Source organism: Arachis duranensis, chromosome 1, assembly GCF_000817695.3.
Source record: "Arachis duranensis cultivar V14167 chromosome 1, aradu.V14167.gnm2.J7QH, whole genome shotgun sequence".
Lineage (NCBI taxonomy): Eukaryota > Viridiplantae > Streptophyta > Magnoliopsida > Fabales > Fabaceae > Arachis > Arachis duranensis.
In genome coordinates, this window is record NC_029772.3 from 7695811 (window position 1) to 7719277 (window position 23467).

Genomic DNA, 23467 nt, shown 5'->3' on the forward strand with positions numbered 1-23467 from the left:
GTTAAACCTGCCCCTACCCGCCCTGGTATATATAAGGGTTCGATGCGGGTTTTTGTTTGGCGGGGCGGGGTCGGGTAGAGCAAAATCCCGCTCCTACCCGCCCCGTTGCCACTCCTATTTCTGTCAGGAGTTTTCATATGTTGGTTGGAAGTTCTCTGAACGCGACCGAAAGCAAAGACTCCATGAATGCATGACAATCATGACTCTTCAATCCAGAAAGTCTACCATGTGACACGTTTGCACACCTGCCCAAGTTAGGGGTATAATCATCAGAAAACCTTAATCCTCTAATCCACTTATAAATATTTTGCCTCTGCTCCTTCGTTAGAGAGAGAACCGCCTTTGGTTTACACCACCGTCTGTTACCAAGTCTCGTTAAGTTCAGATATGGCTGCCTGTAAATGTTCATCAAGTTTAACCTAGCCTTATCATTGTCCTTTGTTTGCTCATCGTCCATTACTGTATGTAGGATGTTATCAAATACGTTTTTTTAATGTACATCACATCAAGACAATGCCGAATCAAGTTGTCTTTCTAATAAGGTAACTCCTAAAATATACTCTGTTTAGTCCAATTATGCTCCTTGCCATATCCTGGATGTCTCATCCTTGCCCCGTTATTGACGATCTTTAGGATTCTTCTGACACGCGACCAAACTTGCCTACCACCCAACCTCTTGGGTGCCTCTTCATGTTCAACCTTATTCTTTTTAAAGGCGTCCTTATTATGCTGAAAAGGATGATCCATGTCGAGGAATCTTTGATGACAATCAAATCACGAATTCTTACCGACATTCGTCAACCAAAATGCCTTTGTATCCTCCATACAAACGGGACACGCCATTCTGCCTTGCATGGACCAACCGGACAACATGCCGTATACAAGAAACTCATTAATGGTCCACATTAACGCAAGCCACAGTTGGAAGTTTGTCTTAGTCGAAATATCATATGTTTGTACACTACAGATCTACAACTCCTGTAACTCATCCATCAAAGGTTGCAAGAAGACATCTATTTTGGCTTTTGGATTGCTAGGAACAGATATGATGCAAGTTTGGAACATGTACGGGTCCTTCATACACATTTCAGGATTTAGGTAATAAGGTGTCACGACTACGACCAACAAGAGTATGCATTACCAAAATTAGAATTGGGTCCCGTCAAAGCACAAGCTAGTCTAACATTCCTGGGCTCGCTTGCAAATTTAGGATAGAATGGGTCAAAGTGCTTCCAAACTTCTCCGTGTGACAGATGCGTCATGATCCCATCAACTCTCTTATTGCTACCATACCAGATCATATGCGGGGCCAAACTTATCGATCCATACAATCGTTTCAACCTCGGGATTAAGGGCAAGTAGTGCATCCATTTCACAGAAATTCTCTTTAATCGACGTTTACTAATATGTTCTCTCTCGATTTGGAACCTCAGTGATCTACAGAATCTGCGTTCGTTAAGTTCTGCATCCGTCTTACAATACAACATACAACCATTCAAACAACAATCAATTTTCACTATATTTGACCTAGTTTTGAAACTAGCTTCCTTGCTTTATAGTGGTTTCGGGGGATGCCAGATGACCCTATAGGTACCAGTTTGCTGCAAAGGGTGGCCCATTTATCAAAAGACTCTTGTATATGATTTGACTCCGACTTAATACCCATCATTCTAACACACGCAAACAACTCTGAATGAATGGACCCATCATACAAAGGTTAGTGCAACAGCTTCTAACAGATGATAAAACCTCTTCACTTCCGGGCTAGGCTCTTCTTCAAGCTCTTCCAATTCATTAACACCTGTGGCATCACACACCATTTTATTGTATCTCACTTAGTTAGTCTCCCAAGTCATTTCATCCATATTTAAGTCTCTCACCACCCGAACCTCATTGATTGACAATCGGATCTTTTCAAATTAAAGGCAGATCGGTTAATTCCCTACTCGTCTACTTCTCCGTATTCTGTCCACATCCAATACCCATCTTTGAACTCGTTACAATAGAGGTGAAGCATTATGTCCATAGGTCCTAACCACTTAGTCAGCCGACACTTTTGGCACAAACCTAGAAACCCCTTCGGACATATAGGGTTCCATGCTAAAAACATGCGTGACAAATGTGTCAACCCCCTCAAAGAATTCGGGTTTTACACCCCCGGCCATCGCTATCCCTCTCATACATCTATAGACGATGACTTGGAATCATATCGAAACACACACCCCAAAATTCAACGAACAACAACAATTATTTAAGTTTTTAGAAAATTGGCAAAACGTCCCCTGTAATTAGAAGCTCTTGTCACGTACAATTATTATTTTCTGACAAACCAAACACGTTTTAAACAATTTAAACGATAATTTGGCAAAGCTTCTGCTTAATTCAGTGACATCCATGAAATAAATACAACAGTTTTCATATAGGAAACAGCTGCAGGCATAAATCATTAACATACATGCATTCAATAAAATATCAAATCCTAATCGTTCTAAAGTGCAACCACTTATAACTCCACAATTTTTCACCAAACAAGCCGTCACTACGCGACCTTCTCCCTCTTCTGTCCTAAAACTCTATCCTAGAAAAAGTAAGTTCCACATAAAATTTAAACAATTCATTATATTCAGAGATAGAAAACCAATCTCAAATATTACTGCACAGACAACAAAAGAAGGAAACTCCAATTGAGCGTAGAGAAAGTAGCACAGTCCTACTAATTCGAAAGCTAACTTAAAAGAATAGGTAAAACTCATTACTCTAATTAATTAAACCCTAATTCTTAATTCAATCAAACTAATAAGAGACATCACAAATTTAATTTTTACTTACATTAAAATAATACAACAACCCCTAATAATATACTTCATTAAGCAAATTTAACCACCGATTTAGCAACAACTCTAACAAAATATTAAACTTAATCACAAGAAAAATTAATTTAAATGAATAGATAAAACTCATTACTCTAATTAATTAAAATCTAATTCTTAATTCAACCAAACTAACAAGATTTAACAACAACTCTAACAAAATATTAAAGTCACAAAATAATATGAAAAAACATAATAACCATATCAACAAACCAATCTGATGATAGTAGTGATGAATTGTGGTGATAATGGCGATGGTAACGGCCAGTGACGAATTCAGAAAATTTTAATAGTTGGGGCGAAATATATATAACATAATAATAATTTTTATAATAAAAATATTATGTTTACATAAAATATTAAATATCAAATTATCTACTATAAATTTGTGTATAAATATATATATTATTTAACTTATTTTTAATGTGTATTTTGTATTTTAAAATTTGTATTTTAAGATTTATTCTGTACAAGTGATTATTTTATGTATACATAGCATAATTGTTATTATAATTATATTTTATTATTGTAAAATATGATTAGGTTTCAAAATATCTTATTACAAATTAAAATACTAAAATAGTAATTTAAATAATAATATATAATTTAAATTTTAAATTTTTATATTTCATATTTTAAAATCTTGACAATATAATCAAAATGTCTTTTTTTATATATGTTATTAAACAATCATTTAAAATTCAACTTTCATACAATTAGCTCTTGATGATATTCATACTTAAAAAAGTTCATTCAATTAGTGTAGAAACTTATTAAAAAAAACTAAAGCTAATTTTAAAAGAAAAAACACAAATAGATAGATAATATTTTTTGGAGTCGATTTTTAAAAAAGAACACCAATCTTATTTAAATTTGAAAAGTAATCATTATAATGGACATCTAATATGAAATTTTTAAATTGATTATCAAGTGTTTAAAGTTGAATAAAAAATTATTATGGAGTTAAATTAAATAATTTAGTGAAGACAAATAAATATTATTATTATATACTATTCAATAAAATTTCAAATTGTAGTGAGGGCACTTGCCCCCACAGCTATAGCAATAGATCCATCCCTGGTAACGACAACATGAACAGCAGCAACAGCAGCGGCAGTGATAGCGAGTGTTCCAGCAGACGCGATGGTAACGTTGGTGGGAAGCTCCGGCAGCGTGTGTGTGTATATATATATCCGCATGTCTCGTGTTGTATTCCGTCTCTATGTTAGTGTCTTAGCATAATAGAATATATACAATTTTGTACTTTTTTTTATGTTAAAAGTGAGACTCAAACTTATAATCTATAAGTAAATATAAGAAAACTATATCATTTGAATTATACTTTATTAGCCCACAATTTTGTACCTTAGACCAATAATTATCATGATGAGTACTTTAGCAGATTGTGTTGAAATTAACATAGTACTAGCTAATTAATTAAAATGTTTAGCCCTTCCACGCTATAACATTTATTTATTCTACATATACCATCAATAAGTTTATTCTAAACTAAGTTTAAAATAAACACCAACCACAAAAATGTTAATTGTATTACACCTGAGAAGAGATTTATTAACCGGAACAGGTGACCTCACAAAAAAGAAAATGTGATGTCTTTTAGGTGCATGTTATTATATGCATTGTATGCATTTTTTGAATTCTTTTATTTTATGTATTATTAAAAGTAATTAATAAAAAATAATAGAAAAAAATTAATCTTTTATATCGTAAAAAAATTACAAAAAATATGTGTAAAAAAAACGTCAAACATAATCTCTGTAAAATATCAACCATCTTAAATTAATAGTAATTATTATTAATCTAGAGTTGGATTGAAACTACTAATTTATCTTTTTTTCTAGATATAGAACTAATGTTTTATTATATGTAATCTGTAGGCTTTTTTACATAAATGCGCATGCAAATAATTTTAATTCTTAAAATGCGTATGGCAGAAAATGTTTTTGAAAATGCGCAATGCCAACTCACAAGAATTACAAACGAAATGGAAATAGAATACATATCAAGGGGGTGTCCACGAAATGGGTTCTGGCCACTGACACAAACCATTTCGTTTGTTTCAGGAACGAAATGGAGCACCTCACACATGGCACACACGAAATGCACCATGTCACTCATGGCACACACGAAATGGCCCAACTCACATATGACATCCACAAGTTGGGCACTTCATGGGAGGCACAAACGAAATGGTCATCCTCACGTGTGGCAGGCACGAAATGGGGAGGAGGCCAGTCAAAGCAGCAAGTCTCAGTGTTGCAGTTCTCGTACGAGCATGCATTGGGTGATTGGGAGGCAATTTATTGTTATCTTGTGCGTGTGAAGCATATAAAAGGAGGTGAAGGGAGGGGAGGAGACCAATTTGAAGGTAAAAAAGAGAAGGGAAGTAGTGGGTTGCATGAGAAAGTTTTATTTGTTGGTTGGGTGAAAAAAAATTTTTGTGCTGGAGGAATAATTTTTATAATTAAAAAAATGAGTGGAAGTGGAATTAATGTAGAAGAAAACCTTAATAGGTTGAATGAATTTCACATTTCTGCTCATTTACATGTTAAGGTGAGGTTTTTTTAATAAATAAATAAAAATTTGTTAATGATTAAAAAAATTGTTGTAAACTAAATAATTGTGTTTTGATCTATTTCAATTTCAGCTGGCACGTGTGTTGACTCTGCATGGCACGCTGGTCGATGTTTCTTCTGTAAATGAACCAAATCCGAGTATGGAGATTAGGAGGCAGATGCTTGAGCCGTATCTAAGAAGAGCCGGCTTCTATTATGCGTATCTGATAAAGCGTTTTGAGTACGACAACCTAATTATTAGCGCTCTTGTGGAGAGATGGCATCCTGAGACCCATACATTCCACCTCCCATGGGGTGAGTGTACCATCACTTTGGAGAATGTTGCCATGCAGGTGGGATTACCAATCGACGGTGAGCCGATGAGCGGCACTCTAAGGTCATGGAGTAAGTTCCACCAGAGGGATATTTGGCAATGGTGTGAGGAACTCCTTGGAGAAGTTTTGACGGACATGTTGGGACCACGAAGTATAACATAAAACTGAAGTGGCTCAGGAGTAGAGTACAACAGATGCCTCTTGACACTCCCGAAGAGGCCCTCGTACGGTATGCATGTTGTTACATTATGTATTTATTGGGTAGCGTTTTACTTCCTGACAAAGCAAAGAACACGATTCACATACGTTATCTTCTTCTCCTGGCAAACTATGATGCCATTAGTACATATAGTTGGGCAGTGCCGTGCTCTGTTGGTTGTATAGAGGCATGTGCCTAGCAACTGATTATAACATCGAGGGAATGTCTGGCTGTCATACACTGTTGATGTCTTGGATATACTTCAGGCTTCCTTTCTGGGCACCGGACGTGACGAGCCCATACACGTTTCCGTTAGCTATGATGTAATATGTTTTCTTGAATATCTTCCGTATTTATGACTTGTGTTGTTATTTCGTTTGCCTTTTTATTTAAATGTGGTTATGAAAATGGTGTTCTTTCGTAGGTGGGCGGGCAAGAGAGGAAAGAATGACTACATCGAGCAACGCTTACAAAGGCATCGTCTGAGGTTGGACAATTTGAAGGTGGACGAGGTAACTATTCCTGTTGTAAATGACACTTGGCTTTGGTAGTTCCTGTTGATGTCGTACAGGGATGCACGTATTCTGTCGAGGGTGCCTGCGGAATTTCTTGGAGCTCCACATGGGGATTTCTATACGGCGGTCATGCCACTTATTCTGTTCCACTGGATCGAGATTGTTAACATCGATAGAGTCATGCAGCAGTTCGGCGGCAAACAAGGTCCACCAAACCCTCCCTTAAACATAGACACCTTCTATCGCCAGTCGGCTCGCAACGAAGATGGATGGTGGCCCATCCGCCTGCAGACATGGTTTGAAGTGTGAACAAACCGACGGACTGTATCATATCGGCTAGAGATTAATAGGGCGGATACCTTGCAACCTAGTCGTGATTATTACAGGTGGTATTGCTCGAGAACAAAGAGGTTTCTGTCACCCCCGGAAGCCTTCTATGATCCCCGAGGAGATGACATTCCACGAGGGGCTTCGGCAGAGTACGGTAGAGACCCAGTTGTTCAGCTACCAGCAGTTCCACAGGACAGGAGACGCCATCATGCTCGCCGTGGAAGACATCAGGCTGTCGAAGTTGAGGAGATGCAGGTCCCAGACTTTCCAGTACAGGATCCAGCTCAGGTTAATGCTTGGGATCAGCCGGTGGAGATGCATTTCTCTGGAGATGTCTACTGCCCGCAGCCGGTCGTCGCAGACGACCCCTTTCAGTCATCCACGGTCCATCAGTATATGCCTTACAATAGTACCTACGATGAGGGTGGTTCATCGCAGGGGGGCGGTACACAGGACCTGATTGACTCTATGGATCGAGTTGGTTGGACAAACTTTTCATCTTTATTTGATGACCATGATCAATTCATTCCTTCTCAGGCATCACCACGCACACCCACTGACTTAGGACTTGCACTTCGACCCTCTAATTCAGGTAGTCACCCCCCTGTCGCTCGAGCGCAACCTTTATAGCCGCATGCCTGTCAGAGATCAGTAGAACTTCCGGTTGAGTAGCCACATGTCACCTTAAGTTGGTCAGAAAGAGGTACCACGCATCTGTGTTCTCCCGTTCCACTAGCGCGAAAGCTATGGGAAGAATGTTGTTGTTTCCATCCTGTGCTATTCCTATCAAGAAGGTACCTGTGTACTTACCATACATGTGTGTTCCATCAACCGAGACTAGGGGCTTGCAGTGCTTGAATGCCTCGATACACGATGAGAATGACCAAAATACTTGATGAAACATGACACTTTTGCGGTCGAGCGTGTTGCCGACATAGTATGGTCGGGTCTGTAGGTCGACAATTGTACCTATGACGATATTGCAAATTCATAAGAACATGATAACTATAACAAAACAAGTATGCAATCCCATAGAAAGGCTTACCTGGAACAAAAGTTTGCAACGCATTGAAGTATCTCTGTAGCTGGTTATAAGAATCATCACAGTCTCTATAGATTTTCGCTATTGACTTTTGCTTCGCTAGCCGAACCTTTTTGTAAGACACCTTGTATCCGTATGCCGACTCCACGGATCCCTGCAACACCTTTATGCAAATGGTTGCATCTGCTTGAACCATGGGGAATATGTGCTGGCATATGACATTTGAATCGAGTTGAGCATGATCTTGCGACGTCGCAGATGCCAAACAACTGCGAGGCCCTTGATATTTTCGAACTTCCCAAAATCTGAACGCCCTCGCCTTCGCAACCCTCACCATCCAGCAACATTGGTCACCAAAAAGTTTGTATCGACAAACATACCTAGTATGATCTGACTGCACTACTTTGAGTTCTGCACTTCGACGGATGTTGTAGTTCTTAATAGCAAGCATTGCTGCATCCTTACTCAAGAATTTCAAGCCAACCTCTAGCTCCATTTCACCAGTCAAACCATAGTTACTGGGTATGTCCTCTGCATTTGTTGAGTTCATTGGACCAAGACTGAGGTGCAAGTAATGGTCGGGGGTGCCGCTGAAAAGACCTCCAACCCTTGCAACATTTATCGGTTCAACACCAGTTGGGATGACCCTTTCGCCCTGAACCGGTTGGATTTTCGGAACAACTTCTGCTTCCTCTTCACTATCATTCTCAATCTCGTCTACCTGAGAGGAGTCAGCCAACCCGTCGGCCATTCCTTTCGGATATGCGACATGGACAGTGGAAAAAGAACGTCGGTCAGGAATTTCTGCATTCTGGGCAGGGGCCACGAAGGCGTTAAAGGACGGACTGCGAGCCCTATCTATCTCCAAAAACGGAATGCCTTCACCAGCACCAGAATTTTGCATTTCCTCCACGTTATTCAAACTAGATGAGCTGCCCCCCACATCTTGGAGCTTCACCCAGAGTTCCATTGAATAGATGCTTCCGATGCTACGATGATACGAAAACATCATCGACACGTGCTGGTCAGATTTAATATGCATTTTCTGATATGTAAATGAACTTGCTACAGCAACCGGCATCCTGTAAATAAGCGTACTGATCTCCTTTTTTCCAATCAGTCAGTGTTATTAGAATCATATTTTTTAGTTGTTGCAGACACGATTGCGGGAAAATCATTATCCAAAGTGGGTCGTCATACATAAAGGTCACTCCCTCAGCTGTATACAAAATTTCTCCATTAAGATATATGACCACATAAATATGTTCAGATGCCATTATGACACCCAAAAATTAGTGAAAGTAGCTTCTATGAAACTGGAATTTTTGGAGAAGAAAGGAATGGTAGAAGAAGTGAGAATTAGAAATATGGCTTTAGTTCTGCTGGAAAAGGATTTTTATAGCCTAGCCGTTATTCCAATTCGTGTGCAGTACACATAAATTTGTCACATTTCATGTGCGGTACAAGAGATATGGAGTCTCAACTTGGCAGTACACCCATTTCGCGCCTGCCTGCTCAGAGTTCTTCCTTCCATTTCGCTGCTGCCACCATGGAAATGGGATAGCCATTTCGTGAGAGCTGGCCCTGACATGGATTGCCTATTTCGTGGGCACCTTCAGTGAAATGGAGTTCAAATCCATTTCACGGGCACATGCCAAAAAATGACAATGCACATTTTCAGAAAAATTTTTAGCCATGCGCATTTTGAGAATTAATGTTTTTTAGATGCACATTTAGATTAAAAAGCCTAATCTGTAAGTGTCAATTGGCTATTTTTATGAATGATTTTTTTTCTGTGAAAAAAAAAAAGGTGTGATTCGTAATAATCAAGATATATGAAAACATTATTTCAAAGATAAGATGTTTTGTAAACGCAAACTACACAACTTTTCGTAAGAAATCAATTAACAAATAAAAAAAAACATGGTTTATGTTAGAAAACTAGCAAAATTAAAAAAATAATTGCAATATATTGTTAAAACATAGAATTTAAAAAAAAAATTAAGCTATCCCGGCCCTAGTCCTTATCAACCACGCACCAAACCCTTTATTTTAATCCTTAATTATATTCTTATTTTCCACCCTTCAATTTTGTTTGATGTGTCTTTTTATTAATAATAAAATATTAAATGTAGAAATAATATTACTAAATTAAGAAATGAAAAAAAAAGGGGTAAGTGGGGTTAGCTAGTATCCCATTATGATGAACATCGTGAAGTGAATGACAATTATATATATCCATGTGAATGTAACAGACTATATATATGTGCTACTAACATTATTATGGCCACTCCGATCCATCAATATGTACCTCACTTTTAAATGCAATATAACAAACATCTATCTATCTATCTATATATGTTTTCCTTTTTTTGCTTTCCATTCATTGCATTATGTGACACTAGCTATTCCACTATTCTTGGCTTTCTTTATTTTTGGATTAGGGATCTACCTAGTACTACATTGATATCATTGCTAAATCCAAATTTGGCCTCTATAAATCTAGCAAATTAAAGCTACACATTCATCAAAATTATTGTACTAATTATTATTAATTAATTATCTATGTTGTGGGGATTCCCCATCATCATTAGTTGATGTATTATTATGTCGTACATATATATATTTGTGCTTATTTTCTTCCTTATTATGACCAATAATAACAGTGCATGAATTAGTAATAATAATTTGAGATATGGTAGTCTATTTCCCACCACTCTCTTAATAATTCTTTTAAGTTCATCATGAGAATACAAGAAGTGTTCTTACCAACTTATTAATAAGTTTCATTTTCGTGTATAAGAAGATATTTAGGTATGACATTGCACTTCTTGTGAGGATTAAACTAAATAGTTATTTCGTCCTCTAAAAGATATAGATTTTAATAAAATAATCTTTAAAAAATTAGAACGACAATAATATAAACTCTAAAATATGTGGATATATATATGAATGGATAGAATAGTTATATATATGAATCGAAGATGTATAAATACTTAAGTAGTTTAATAAGTTGATAGGTAAATATATATGTAATCATATCTCACATGTTTTACTTAAAATGTTTATTGACTTAAGCATCAGAATATTTTTATAAATTGTCCTCTCAGTTTAATTTTTGGCGTTGTTAGGAAATAAAAAATAAGCTTTCCATCAACTTCTCAGTTTAAAAAATCTACAATTGATCCAAACATATATAAATATGTAAAAATAAATAGTGATTAATTTTTAATATATATAGAGAAACAAATTAAAATTTTTGAAACTCATATCCTTATATAAGATAGAGAAACCACCTAAAAGTTACTGGTCATATATATGGTCAATGAACATATATATATATAATGAGAAGAAATTGGTTGGTGGTTAAAAAATAAAAGAAGGCATTAAAAACAATTTTTTACTTGAATTTATTTGTCTTTTAGCATGTAATGCATCGAATAGAAAAAGAGTGAAAGAAGAAAGAAACATTAGTAATATATAGTATACATTTCTCACGTTTATTTGGTTTATATATAACACAATTGCTTTTAATAGTGCAATTTGTTAGGATTTGGTTGAATTAGTCCCACATTACTTAGGATAGCAAATGGAGTAGGTGGCCTAGGCTATAAATATGAGGCTAAGTTCTCCATTTGTTTTTGCACCAGTCAGAAACACTTTAACCTTGTATCTAATTTTTCTTTTCCTCTGTACTCTTTGATTAAAAAGTGTTGTGAGGTGTAGTTAGATATTTGCTTTGAGAGAGTGTGGATGTACTGGGGTGCCGGTGTTAGAGAGAAAGAAGTCTATGTGTTGTAACAATTTTCATATAGTGATATTCTCTGGTTGTCATTTGACAACGGCGGTAATTTTTTCTCCGGTAATTAGAGTTTCCACGTTAAATTCTTGTGTTGTGATTGTACCTATTTTATTTCTCTGTAAAAAATATTTTCTCAAGGAAAAATGATGTATTATTTCCAACACAATTGTATGTAAAAGTTGCAAGTTAAATAATATATGGTTGCTTTCTTAACAAATTATTTTTATTATTATATTTTATGGGTGCAAATATTTTTTATACATATAATTACATAAAATATTTTACACTATATCAAAAAATTTACATTTTATAAAATAATACCATATAGCAGAATTATCACCAACATAAATTTTTGATTTTGAATCTGTAGTTATTGAGTTTTTAGACGTGCAATTCTACACTACTACTACTACTATTATTATTATTATTATTATATCGATAAAGAACTTATGTAGATCTGAATTTTATTTAAAAAATTTATCAATTATGTTTAGGTATAATAATATAAAAGTAATTTTTTGTTTATTTATTATGTAAAAATATCTCTTTTTTTTAAAAAAAGATGTAAATTATAGTTTTTCAAATAAATTTTTTATCTTTTTAATATGTTTATTTTTACTATTAGATATTTATTAAATAAACACGCTAAAAATAAAATATAAAAATTTATTTTTCTATTAGTTTAACGACGCTCAAACAAATATAAAAAAATATTTGAAAAATCCTAATTTTTTCTGTCTACCTTCAGTTAATTTTGTCAGAATTTTTTATTTTTAATATTGGAGTGGTAGTGGTGTTTTTTTTAAATGTGGATTGTTGGGGTGTTATACTTAAATGTGGGATCGTTTAATTAAAGAAGCACAAATCGGACCGTCCGATTTGTTAGAGGTACAGAAATCGGACCGTCCGATTTGTGAGAGGTACACAAATCGGTTCCAGGGATTTGTGTTAAAAAAAATTAAAAAATTTTAAGTACAGAAATCGGGTCCAGGAATTTGTATACTTCCACAGTTTTAAAAAACACAAAAAATTACCATGTTAAAGTATATCACCACTTTTACTTCCATAACAAAAAAAATTAGCCAATTTTGTCGTTCACTGAAAAAAGAAAATTGTGTTTGACTAACGTTTCTGTTGGGTGACAAAAAAACATTAATGGCCTAATTGAATTGATTATTAAGAATAAAGAAAAGATTAAGAGTTGATTAGAAATAGTTGATGGCGGCTGCGATGTATAATAAGGTGGTGGTGGGTCGTCACATTTTTGAGCTCTTTCTAAGCTTCATATCTGTTTGGTTACCCACCTTTGGATACATCCGATGTCCTTTCAAAATCTTTATTTTAACCCCAATAATTTCGGGGATTCTTCAATTCTTCTTTCTTTTTTCATTTTCTTTTTCTTTTTAGTTTTTACCTTCATTGATTCAAAACACTCTTCCTGATAACCACAATTTACATGCTTTTCTTTTGATATTTTATATAGGCTAGGCAAATTATATATAAGCCTCCAAAGACTCAAATAGTGATAGTTTGTATAAGATATTTTTTGTTTGCTTTTTACTATATCTTTAAATTTGATAAGTGAATGATTAATTTATTAACAACAACAAAGCCTTGTCCCACTAAGTGGGGTCGGTTACATGAATCAAACGACGCTATTGTGCTATGTCATGTATCATGTCTACAGAGAGACCGTTTACATGTAGATCTCGTTTGACCACCTCATGGATGGTCTTCTTAGGTCTTCCTCTGCCTTTCGCCCTTTGTCTATCTTCCATCTCATCCACCCTCCTGACTGGATGTTCTATCGGTCTTCTTCTCACATGTCCAAACCACCTGAGACGCGATTTAACTATCTTTTCCACAATGGGTGCTATTCCAACTCTCTCCCTTATATCTTCATTCCTTATTTTATCCAATCGCGTATGACAACTCATCCATCTCAACATCTTCATCTCTGCCACACTCAGCTTATGTTCGTGCTCCCCTTTAGCCGCCCAACATTCCGTACCATGCAGCATAGCCGGTCTAATAGCGGTGCGATAGAATTTACCTTTAAGTTTTAAAGGCACTTTTTTGTCGCATATAAAACCAAATGTACTCTGCCATTTTGACCAACCTGCTTGGATCCTATGATTTACATCATGTTCAATCTCTCCATTATCCTGTATGATGCACCCAAGATACTTAAAACTTTTAACTTTTCCTAGGATGTTTTCTCCAATCTTCACCTCTATATTGGGGTTTTCCCTTCTCAGACTGAACTTACATTCCATATATTCCGTCTTGCTACGGCTTATGCGCAGACCATACACTTCTAGAGCTTCTCTCCATAACTCCAACTTCTTATTTAGGTATTCCATTGACTCTCCCATAAGGACGATATCATCGGCAAAAAGCATGCACCATGACACAGGCTCTTGGATGTGCTCTGTGGGTACTTCCAAGACTAATGTGAAAAGGTATGGACTTAAGGATGATCCTTGGTGTAATCCTATACCAATAGAGAATTTCTCCGTCACACCACCTTGAGTCTTCACACTAGTTGTGGCCCCATCATACATGCCTTTAATTGCCCGAATATATGCGATCTTTACTCTCCTCTTTTCTAAAACCTTCCATAACACCTCCCTTGGTATCCTATCATACGCTTTTTCCAAATCAATAAACACCATATGTAGATCCCTTTTATTACTATGATACTTCTCCATCATCCTTCTTAATAAGTATATCGCTTCAGTGGTAGATCTTCCTGGTATAAATCCAAATTGGTTCTCTGTTACTTGTGTCACTTTTCTCAACCTCCGTTCTATCACCCTTTCCCATAACTTCATAGTATGACTCATAAGCTTAATCCCTCTATAGTTTCCGCAACTTTGTATATCCCCCTTATTCTTGTAGATAGGTACCAAGGCGCTCTTTCTCTACTCATCAGGCATCTTCTTTGACCTTAAAATCTCATTAAAAAGCTTGGTTAACCAGTTGATGGCTTTTTCTCCAAGACCGTTCCAAACCTCAATCGGGATATTATCAGGTCCTACTGCCCTGCCATTTTTCATCTGTTTTAGAGCCTCTTTTACCTCGAAGTCTCGAATCCTTCAATAGTAGTCAAAGTTTTGATCTTCTTCCCTTGTGCATAATCGACCAAGGCTCGGAAGAGTCTTCTGTCCCTCATTAAATAACTCGTAGAAGTAGCTCTTCCACCTTTCATTAATCTTCTCCTCTTGAGCCAACACCTCTCCATTCTTATCCTTTATGTACTTAACCTGATCCAAATCTCTCGTTCTTCTTTCCCGACTCTTTGCGATTATATATATACCTTTTTCTCCTTCTTTCGTGCCCAAAGACTGGTAGAGACCCTCATATGCTCTTGTTTTTGCTTCACTTACAGCCACTTTTGTCTCTTTCTTAGCTGCCTTATATTTTTCCTAGTTATCTGCATTACGGCACAAAGACCACTCTTTAAAGCATTCTCTTTTTATCTTTATCTTTTCTTGTATACTCGCATTCCACCACCAGGACTCCTTGTCTCTTGGTCCTATTCCTTTAGATTCACCAAAACTTTCTTTTGCAGTTCTTCTAATAACTTTTGCTATCTCCCTCTACATCTCTTCCGCGCTTCCATTCCCATCTCACTTTGCCTCTTCTCCTACCTGTCTTAGGAAGCTTCTTTGTTTCTCACCTTTCATCCGCCACCACATCGTCCTTGGATTCTTCATATGATGTCTTTTCCTCAACTTTTGTTCAACGCGAAAATCCATGACGAGCACCCTATGTTGTGTTGTCAAACTCTCTCCCGGGATAATTTTACAGTTAATGCAAAATTTCCGGTCGACTCTCCTCAACAAGAAGAAGTCGATTTGAGAGCTTGTCATGCCACTCTTATAGGTTATAAGATGTTCGTCTCTCTTTTTAAAACATGTATTTGCGATGAGAAGATCAAAGGTTGAGGAAAAGTCCAAAATAGTTTTACCCTCAATATTGATCACTTCGAAACCATGGCCTCCGTGAATACTCCCATATCCAGTCACTTCTCTCCCAATATGGCCATTTAAATCTCCTCCTAAGAAAATCTTATCTCCCAAAGGTATGCCTTGAACCAAACTCTCTAGATCCTCCCAAAACCTTATCTTGTGTTGTTCGTCCGAACCCACTTGCGGTGCATATGTGCTAATCACATGGAAAGCACCTCCCTCCACCACAAGTTTGATAGAGATGATCCGATCTCCCACCCTCTTGACATCCACTACGTCCTTCTTCCACTGCTTATCCACAATTATTCCAACCCCATTCCTATTCTTCACCTTTCCTGTATACCAAAGTTTGAAACCAGAAGTATCCAACTCCCTAGCCTTTGCACCAACCCATTTCGTTTCTTGTAGGCACATAATGTTAATCTTCCTCCTTGTCATGGTGTTCACCACCTCCATGGACTTTCCTGTTAGAGTGTCTATGTTCCATGTCCCAAATCTCAACCTTCTGTCGCTTCGACCTTTACCTTTTACTTTGTGAACTAGCTTATTTACCCTCGTCCGTTCACGAAAACGCGAGAACCCTTACTTATTTAACACTACATCCGGGCACCGATGCAGCGGCTCTTGCTTTGACACCGTACTCGAGCCATACGGAGCGTTGCTTCCGGGCAATGACCTAGCTTTAGCGCAATAATGTCTTTGATTCATGTCATGGGGGGTTCGGCTATATTTTTATGTTGGTTACCGAAGACCTAACACAACCCTCCTCATTTATCCGGGTTTGGGACCGGCTATGTACCGGAAGTGTAACATAGGCGGAGTTTGAATGATTAATTTATTACGGATGTAAATTTTATTTAAAAATTTATTATTGATTAATAAATTTCTGCATATATAAAATGGGATTCAAAATTTTAATACTTACTTAAATGGACAGATAAGGTGACATCCATAGTTATAAATTCGGCCGATTCGACCGAAAAACTGATGAACCAAAATTTAAATCGGTCCAAATTAACATTTTAATTAGACAAATAAACGAATCGGTCAAATTCAAAAAATCCGATCAAACTCAGCCTAAACCGAAGATCGAATCGGACCGATTGGCCCGCTGATGTGAACACACGCATCACTCAAATTTCAAAAAGTTCGAGGATATTCTAAACACTGGGTTTGAACTTGAGACCTTCAACATCTTTATAATATATAGTGCCTTTATAAATATATTACAAACTATTAGACATATCCTAATTAATTTTATTATTAACTCTTTTAGTCATGCAAATTTAAAATATTTTTTATTTTTTAATTCTAATAAATAGTGTTCAGATTAATTTAATTTATTTTTTATTTTATATTTACTTTTTCTTAAATTAATTATTTTTTAATTATATATAATTATTAAAATAAAAATTAAACTTTGTTAAATATCTATAAATTAAAAAAAATAAGCAAAAATTTTTTATTAATCATAACATATTTTTGTTATTGATAATTATATGACATCTATTAATATTAATATTTTTTAATATATATTTAAATAATATAATAGATACTAATTAATTTCTATAATCTACCGATTAAACTAATAATTCAATAAACTAATAATTTGATTGAATCGGTTACCGGTTCGGTTCTAATAACTATGATGACATCCATCAACTTAAGATTTGAAGCCACCAACTTCGCAAATAAAATACGCCTATAGTTGAACATATTTCTATGAAGTTAACTCCCATTTAATTCCATTAGCTAATTCGGCAGTGATTTATTATTGCTGAGGGATTTAAGTAGAAAACATGCATTATGATTTTGCCATTTAAAAGTCCAATAGCCTACCTAACTCATAATACAATAGACTTAATTATAGTAGCTTAGTTATTAGTATGAGCGTTAATAATTGTAAAATTCATCAAAGTAAATCGTGAAAAATACTCTGGAATTTCTTTTTTTTTTTATAGAAATTACATTCTATATTATTGATATGGTTTATGTAAATCTACAAGTATAGGAATTTATTGGGAAAATTTTTTATATACTTATTTTTGCTCAATATGAATTCTAAAAAATACATATAACACAACTACTCATAAAAATTTTACTTTTATTCTTCTGTTTTTATCCGAGCAATTTCACTCATAAGAAATTTATATAGAAAATTGATAATTAACTCATTATTGGATAGATGATGATTACATTATAGGATCCGATAGTGACAGGGTGTGATGTTGTAAGGACGGGGTCGGAGGAAAATCCACAAAGTGAGATATTTTTATTTATATATGTTGTAAATAAAGATTATTGATAACAATTTGTGTGAAGAATTTCTTCAATTAAGTAACACTATGCATCATGATCAAGTTTAAAATGTAGAAGATATGGAAGCAAAGAATAATTTTTACATTGAACCATTTAAAAAAAAAGTAATCATTAAATTAGAAGTTCATATGTTTGTCTTTAACAAATTTTATATTGAACCATTTTAAATTAAAACCTTGGCTTAATTTTTTAAAAAACTAATGAACAAAATAGCAATAATTTCAAACCGTCTCAAATTAATCCACCCATTAGCGACAGTTATATCAACTGGTGTTAGAAACTGCGCGAATTTATTTTTCTATACCTTAAAGGACGATGGTTTATAAAGAGTCACTAATAATATTTTTGTGCGATTTGAAATTAAACCACCACATAATTTATAGAAATTTTACGATTTTGTTTTACGTTATCAGTAAAACTTGATAATGATTTTTTTTATTATATATTTTATCAATATTGTCATACGTGATTGGATAAAATAAGGAACAAAGATATAAGGAAGAGAGTTGGAGTAGTATCCATTGTGAAAAAGATGGCTGAATCGCGTCTCAAGTGGTTTGGACATGTGAGAAGAAGACCGATAGAACACCCAGTTAATAAGGTGGATGAGATAGAAGATGGACAAGGGACGAAAGGCAGAGGGAGATCTAAGAAGACCATCCATGAGGTGGTCAAACGAGATCTACATATAAATGGTTTTTCTGTAGACATGATACATGAAAAAGCACAATGACATTGTTTGATTCATGTAGTCGATCCCCCCTAGTAGAACAAGGCTTTGTTATTGTTGTTGTTTTGTATTTTATCAATATTGTCATTTAATAGTTAAATTGATAAAATATACATTTTATTAAAAATTATATATAAATATAATATAACATTATTTAAATTGACATTGATATTATTTGTTCCTAACTCATACATGTGTTGTGACTTGTGACACCGAAGAAAGCATGGTTGATACATATCTTGATTTGTGTTGTGAGCCGCCGGCAGCTACTTTATATGGTTGGGGGAGGGTCATAGGCCATTTGAAATGCCATTATGAAGGAGCATGAATTAGTATTATGGACCCACCATTATTATTCTTAACTTGTTATCAACCACTAGCATTCATCTCTTTGTGCTTTCATAGGGTCCCACTTCCTTGTTTGTTTGCATATGTGTACTACTATTACGTTCAATTGTACCACATTTAATTATTATAGTAAAAAAATCAATGTAAAATTTAACTCAAATTAATTAAATTTTTATTCAAAAAAAATTTATGTAAAAATCATACCCCAAATTAAAAGTCTAAACTAAGATTCGAAATTAAAAATATCAAAAAAATTATTCATTTATACATATCTAATTATTTTTTTATTTTTATTAATATCTGATTTTAGTATCAATTTAATGAGACAAAAATAACTGAAGTCATTATTGTCTAAAATTTGTGATTATATAAAAAGTATGCTAACATTTCTTATTGTTAAACATTTCTTATTGGTCCTTATATATGAATTTTGTCATAAGGAATATACTAACATATATATCATTTTATTGACACAAGGGAACTCACATTTTCTTAACCATGATATATAATTGATATAATTGTCTTCTATAGTGTCAAAATTTCAACAAAAAATATTATACATACATAAAATATCAGTCGCTAATTCAATTATTATATATTTATGTATAAATAGATACATTATTTTGTATATTTTTAATATATATTTTAAAATTAACATATATTTACGCAAATAACTAATATTTGGTATACATTATACACCAAAAATAGTTGAATATATTTCAATTATTGTTAAGGTTGCAACTCACAATCATTCCCTTCTCCCATAACCATTATCTATGTTTTTAAGGTAGTATTTGGTAAAGAGACAGAGATTAAAAATTGATATTAAAAGATAAAGACTAAGAGACAGAAATTAAAATAAATTTTAGTATTTTGTTTGGTACAAAGTAAGAGATAGAAATTGAAATAAAAATAAAACTTTAATTTAATTTGTACAAAAAGTAAAATTGAAATTAATTAATTGAAATGAGGATATTTTAAGTATAAAATGTTATTACAGTTTTAATTTTTATCTCTAAAATTTTAGTTCTTTGTATTCCCACTTTTTTAAGGTACTAAAATACATAAATTTTAGAAATAAAGACAGAAATTTTAATATTTATTTCTAAGTTAACAAATATAATTCTGAGTTTTAGTCTCTCAATCTCTGTTTCAATACTTTAAAACAAAAGTTACCTAAATAAATGATAAACATAGTTTGGTTAACTTTGATCCATCACCATGTCGTTTCAATCATATTGATTATCGTCACTATCAATCCCTCAATAATCATCAATTTTTGCTAGTTAATATTCGTTAAAATTTTTATCTATTGGAATATTAATATTAAGGATATTTGAGGAAAAAGAAAAGTCCATCCTCATATAGTCATACAAAGTTGCAGGGTGGTTTTCTTAGTAATTAATTGGTGTTGCATCATAAATCATAAGACTCAGACACCAGTTAATTGTGTTACATACATTGAATGCTTAACGCGTAGGTAGCAAACGAACAAAACGTGACATAATAAATGATCAAATCTACATAGTCATGTTTTCTAACAAACAAAAATCCTATCTATGTATTACTGTTTTTCACATTTTTATATAAAAAAGGAGTTTACAAGAATAATTATTATGTTAACAAAATCCTACCTGTTTTGGAAGTCAACATTACTAGTTCTAAATTAATAATATCACTTATAAATTATCACACTTATTAAATTAGGAGTAATATTCTCACTATAGAAACTAGTGCATTGTTGGACTGTCAAACCATATTTTATGTTATAAAATACAAATTCATGAATAAATAAAATTAGTTTTATGATAATAAAAAATAGTCTTCATAAAACAAAAATATCCAAATATTAATGTTATTTGTAGGTCATTTATGATAAAAAATAATTGTTTATTTATTTTTTAAGTATAAAGTTAATTTCATTTAGTTATAAATAAATTTATCAGTATTTTATGAGTAAAAATAATAGTTTAATCTAATACGTAAGTATGAATATGAAAAATAATATATGTATAGAAAAATCTAAATATATAAAGATATAAAACATTAAGTAATCTCCCTTATTTTTCATATACTAATTTGTATTTTAAGAAAAATCAAAAGTCTATGTCACTCACAAAAATAACTTCAACAAATAAATAGATACCACAAATAATCACTCAAAAGACTTAAACAAAACAGCAATAATAATAAAAAGTGATATTCTTTGTAAATGACACTTTTGCATTTTGCAAACAACTTATCCTTTAATTTGAAATTTTGAAAAAAAAATAGATAATAATTTTAAAATTTTATTTAAAAAACTCTCTAAACCTTTTTTTTTTCATTTTTAAAGAATTTTTCTGTCATTTAAAAAAAATCAATTGACATAATAAAATTAATAAATTTTAATAATATTTTTTAANTTATTTTATTATATTTTTAAATATTTCAAAAATTTATTTATCTTTCGTATATTTTGAAATTATCCAAATTAATTGGTCGTTTACCTAAGAAAATTTATTAATGATGTTACAGAATTAGCATCTGAATTAAAAAGGGAACAATAATAGGTCTTAAACATTTCACACATATCTTTGTTGGAATAATAATAATAATATTAGGCCAAAAAACAAATGTTAAAAGGTACCCTCCAAGTACCTATAGAATCCCATGAGAAGAATCTTGATACAAGCATCTTATAAATAGAAAGGGAAAAAAAAGGCAATAATCAAATATCATATAACTTTGTCCCTTACCAGCTTGGATCATGCATGTAACATAATAATATATGCCAAAATTAATAGTAACAATTATATAATTTTTTACACTATAATTCTTACTCAAACTATATATATCTTGCATAGTCCCTTACTCACTTGATTACATATTTTTCTTTTCCTTCTGTTCACTTAACTCATTTTCCTTTATACAATAATAACTAAATTAATTACAAATTGACATTAGGACAAAAATAGTTTCTTCTTCTAGTCATCTATTGCTCTGCGAAGGGCAGTTTCGGAATTCCAACAAGCACAAGTATAACGCTATAGAAATCACAATCCCTTCAAAAAGACGAAAAAGCCCCCTCCCCTATTCAGGCCACGTCAGGAAATCTTCCGGGTCTAACTCGCCGAACTCTTCCTTCCCAAACCGCTGAGTCAATACCGAGTTAACGCCCATCAAACTTAACGGCACGTCAATGTCAAAACCGAAAGCATCCACATCGCCGTAACGGAGACCCTCAAACGGCGTCGTCTCGCAACCACCAACAACGCCGTCATCGTAAGCAAGGACCGAAGTCGGAGAGGCAAAACCCCCTCTGCTCCCAGAAACCGCCACAAAACCCTCACCGGAAACCACCGCAAAACTCTCGCCGGAAACTTCCGAATCGCCACGAGGAAAGTTAATAGCTGCGCCGGGACCCTTGAACTTAACTGCCGCGGCGTCGTAAACAGCGGCAGCCTCCTCCGCCGTGTCAAAAGTGCCCAACCAAACCCGTTTTCTTCGGTTCGGGTCACGAATCTCTGCCGTCCACCGCCCCCACGGTCTCTGACGAACGCCACGGAACCTTCCAGAGCCAGAAATGGTGCGTTTTATTTTCCTCTTGAACCGGTTCCGGTCAACATGGTTTTGACCCGAACCGATTGAAGGAGAAGGTGATGAAGATGCGGTTGGAGAAGAAGAATGCGAAGAGTGAAGCCGAGGGGTCATTATGTGAGTGATAATTTCCCTTTTTACCCTCGGTGATGGGGTTTGCTCCTCTGCTTCATCGTTGGAAGATTCTGAATCGGTGGCGTCGGGATCGGTGAGTATGATTCGAAGGAGCTTCTTCGATCGAAGCCTTTTTGCTGTTTTGCATGGTGGGTCGCCTTCAAAATCGAAGCTTGAGCTTCTTATTGCGAGATTCTGAAGCTTCAGGGTGGAGTGTGCGGACATGAGAGTGAGAGAGAGTAAAAAAATAAGAGAAGAAACGGTTTCAAGCTTTTCTTTGTGAAGGTTGTAGAAATGAAAAGAAATAAATTGAAGATGTTTTGGTAGTTGTGTTGTTTGGGAGCATGAAGAAGTGGAAAGAAGAAATGATTTTTGGTGTTGATGGAGAAGAAAAAGAAGGGGAAAAAAGGAGAGAGAAAAAAAAAACAATCTTGGTATTTTGTATAATCTCAACACACCACCACCCTTGTGAGGGGTGGTTTAGTGAGAGAAAAAGAGGTGAGGTTGGAAGCTTGTGATCAGAATTGGCGGGAAGGTAGAGGTGGTAGTTTAGTAATTAGCAGTTAGGAGTGTGGAGTGAAGGGAAGAGAAGGAAAAGAGAAAGGGAAATGAAGAGAAGAAATGAATGGAAAGAAAGAGAAGAGCAAGGTCAGAAAGGTAGAGAGGAGAGGGTATTTATGGTAACAGGAGGGGGTGTGTTCTCATTGGAGGAGAGAGAAAAAAGGAGGGAAAAT

General features: G+C 34.3%; 2 protein-coding genes across 2 annotated transcripts; both read right to left on the reverse strand.

Annotated features, from left to right (window-relative positions):
• Positions 1-7504: 7504 nt before the first annotated feature.
• LOC107474928 (uncharacterized) lies at positions 7505-8948 on the reverse strand. Its single transcript, XM_016094576.1, has 2 exons — positions 7871-8948; positions 7505-7794 (listed from the first exon to the last, which is right to left on the reverse strand). The coding sequence occupies exons 1-2, from the start codon at positions 8946-8948 to the stop codon at positions 7505-7507; spliced, it is 1368 nt and encodes a 455-aa protein (XP_015950062.1).
• A 12809-nt stretch (positions 8949-21757) lies between these two features.
• LOC107474087 (pathogenesis-related genes transcriptional activator PTI6) lies at positions 21758-23393 on the reverse strand. Its single transcript, XM_016093674.3, has one exon. The coding sequence runs from the start codon at positions 22956-22958 to the stop codon at positions 22113-22115; it is 846 nt and encodes a 281-aa protein (XP_015949160.1). The 5' UTR covers positions 22959-23393; the 3' UTR covers positions 21758-22112.
• Between the last annotated feature and the right edge of the window lie 74 nt (positions 23394-23467).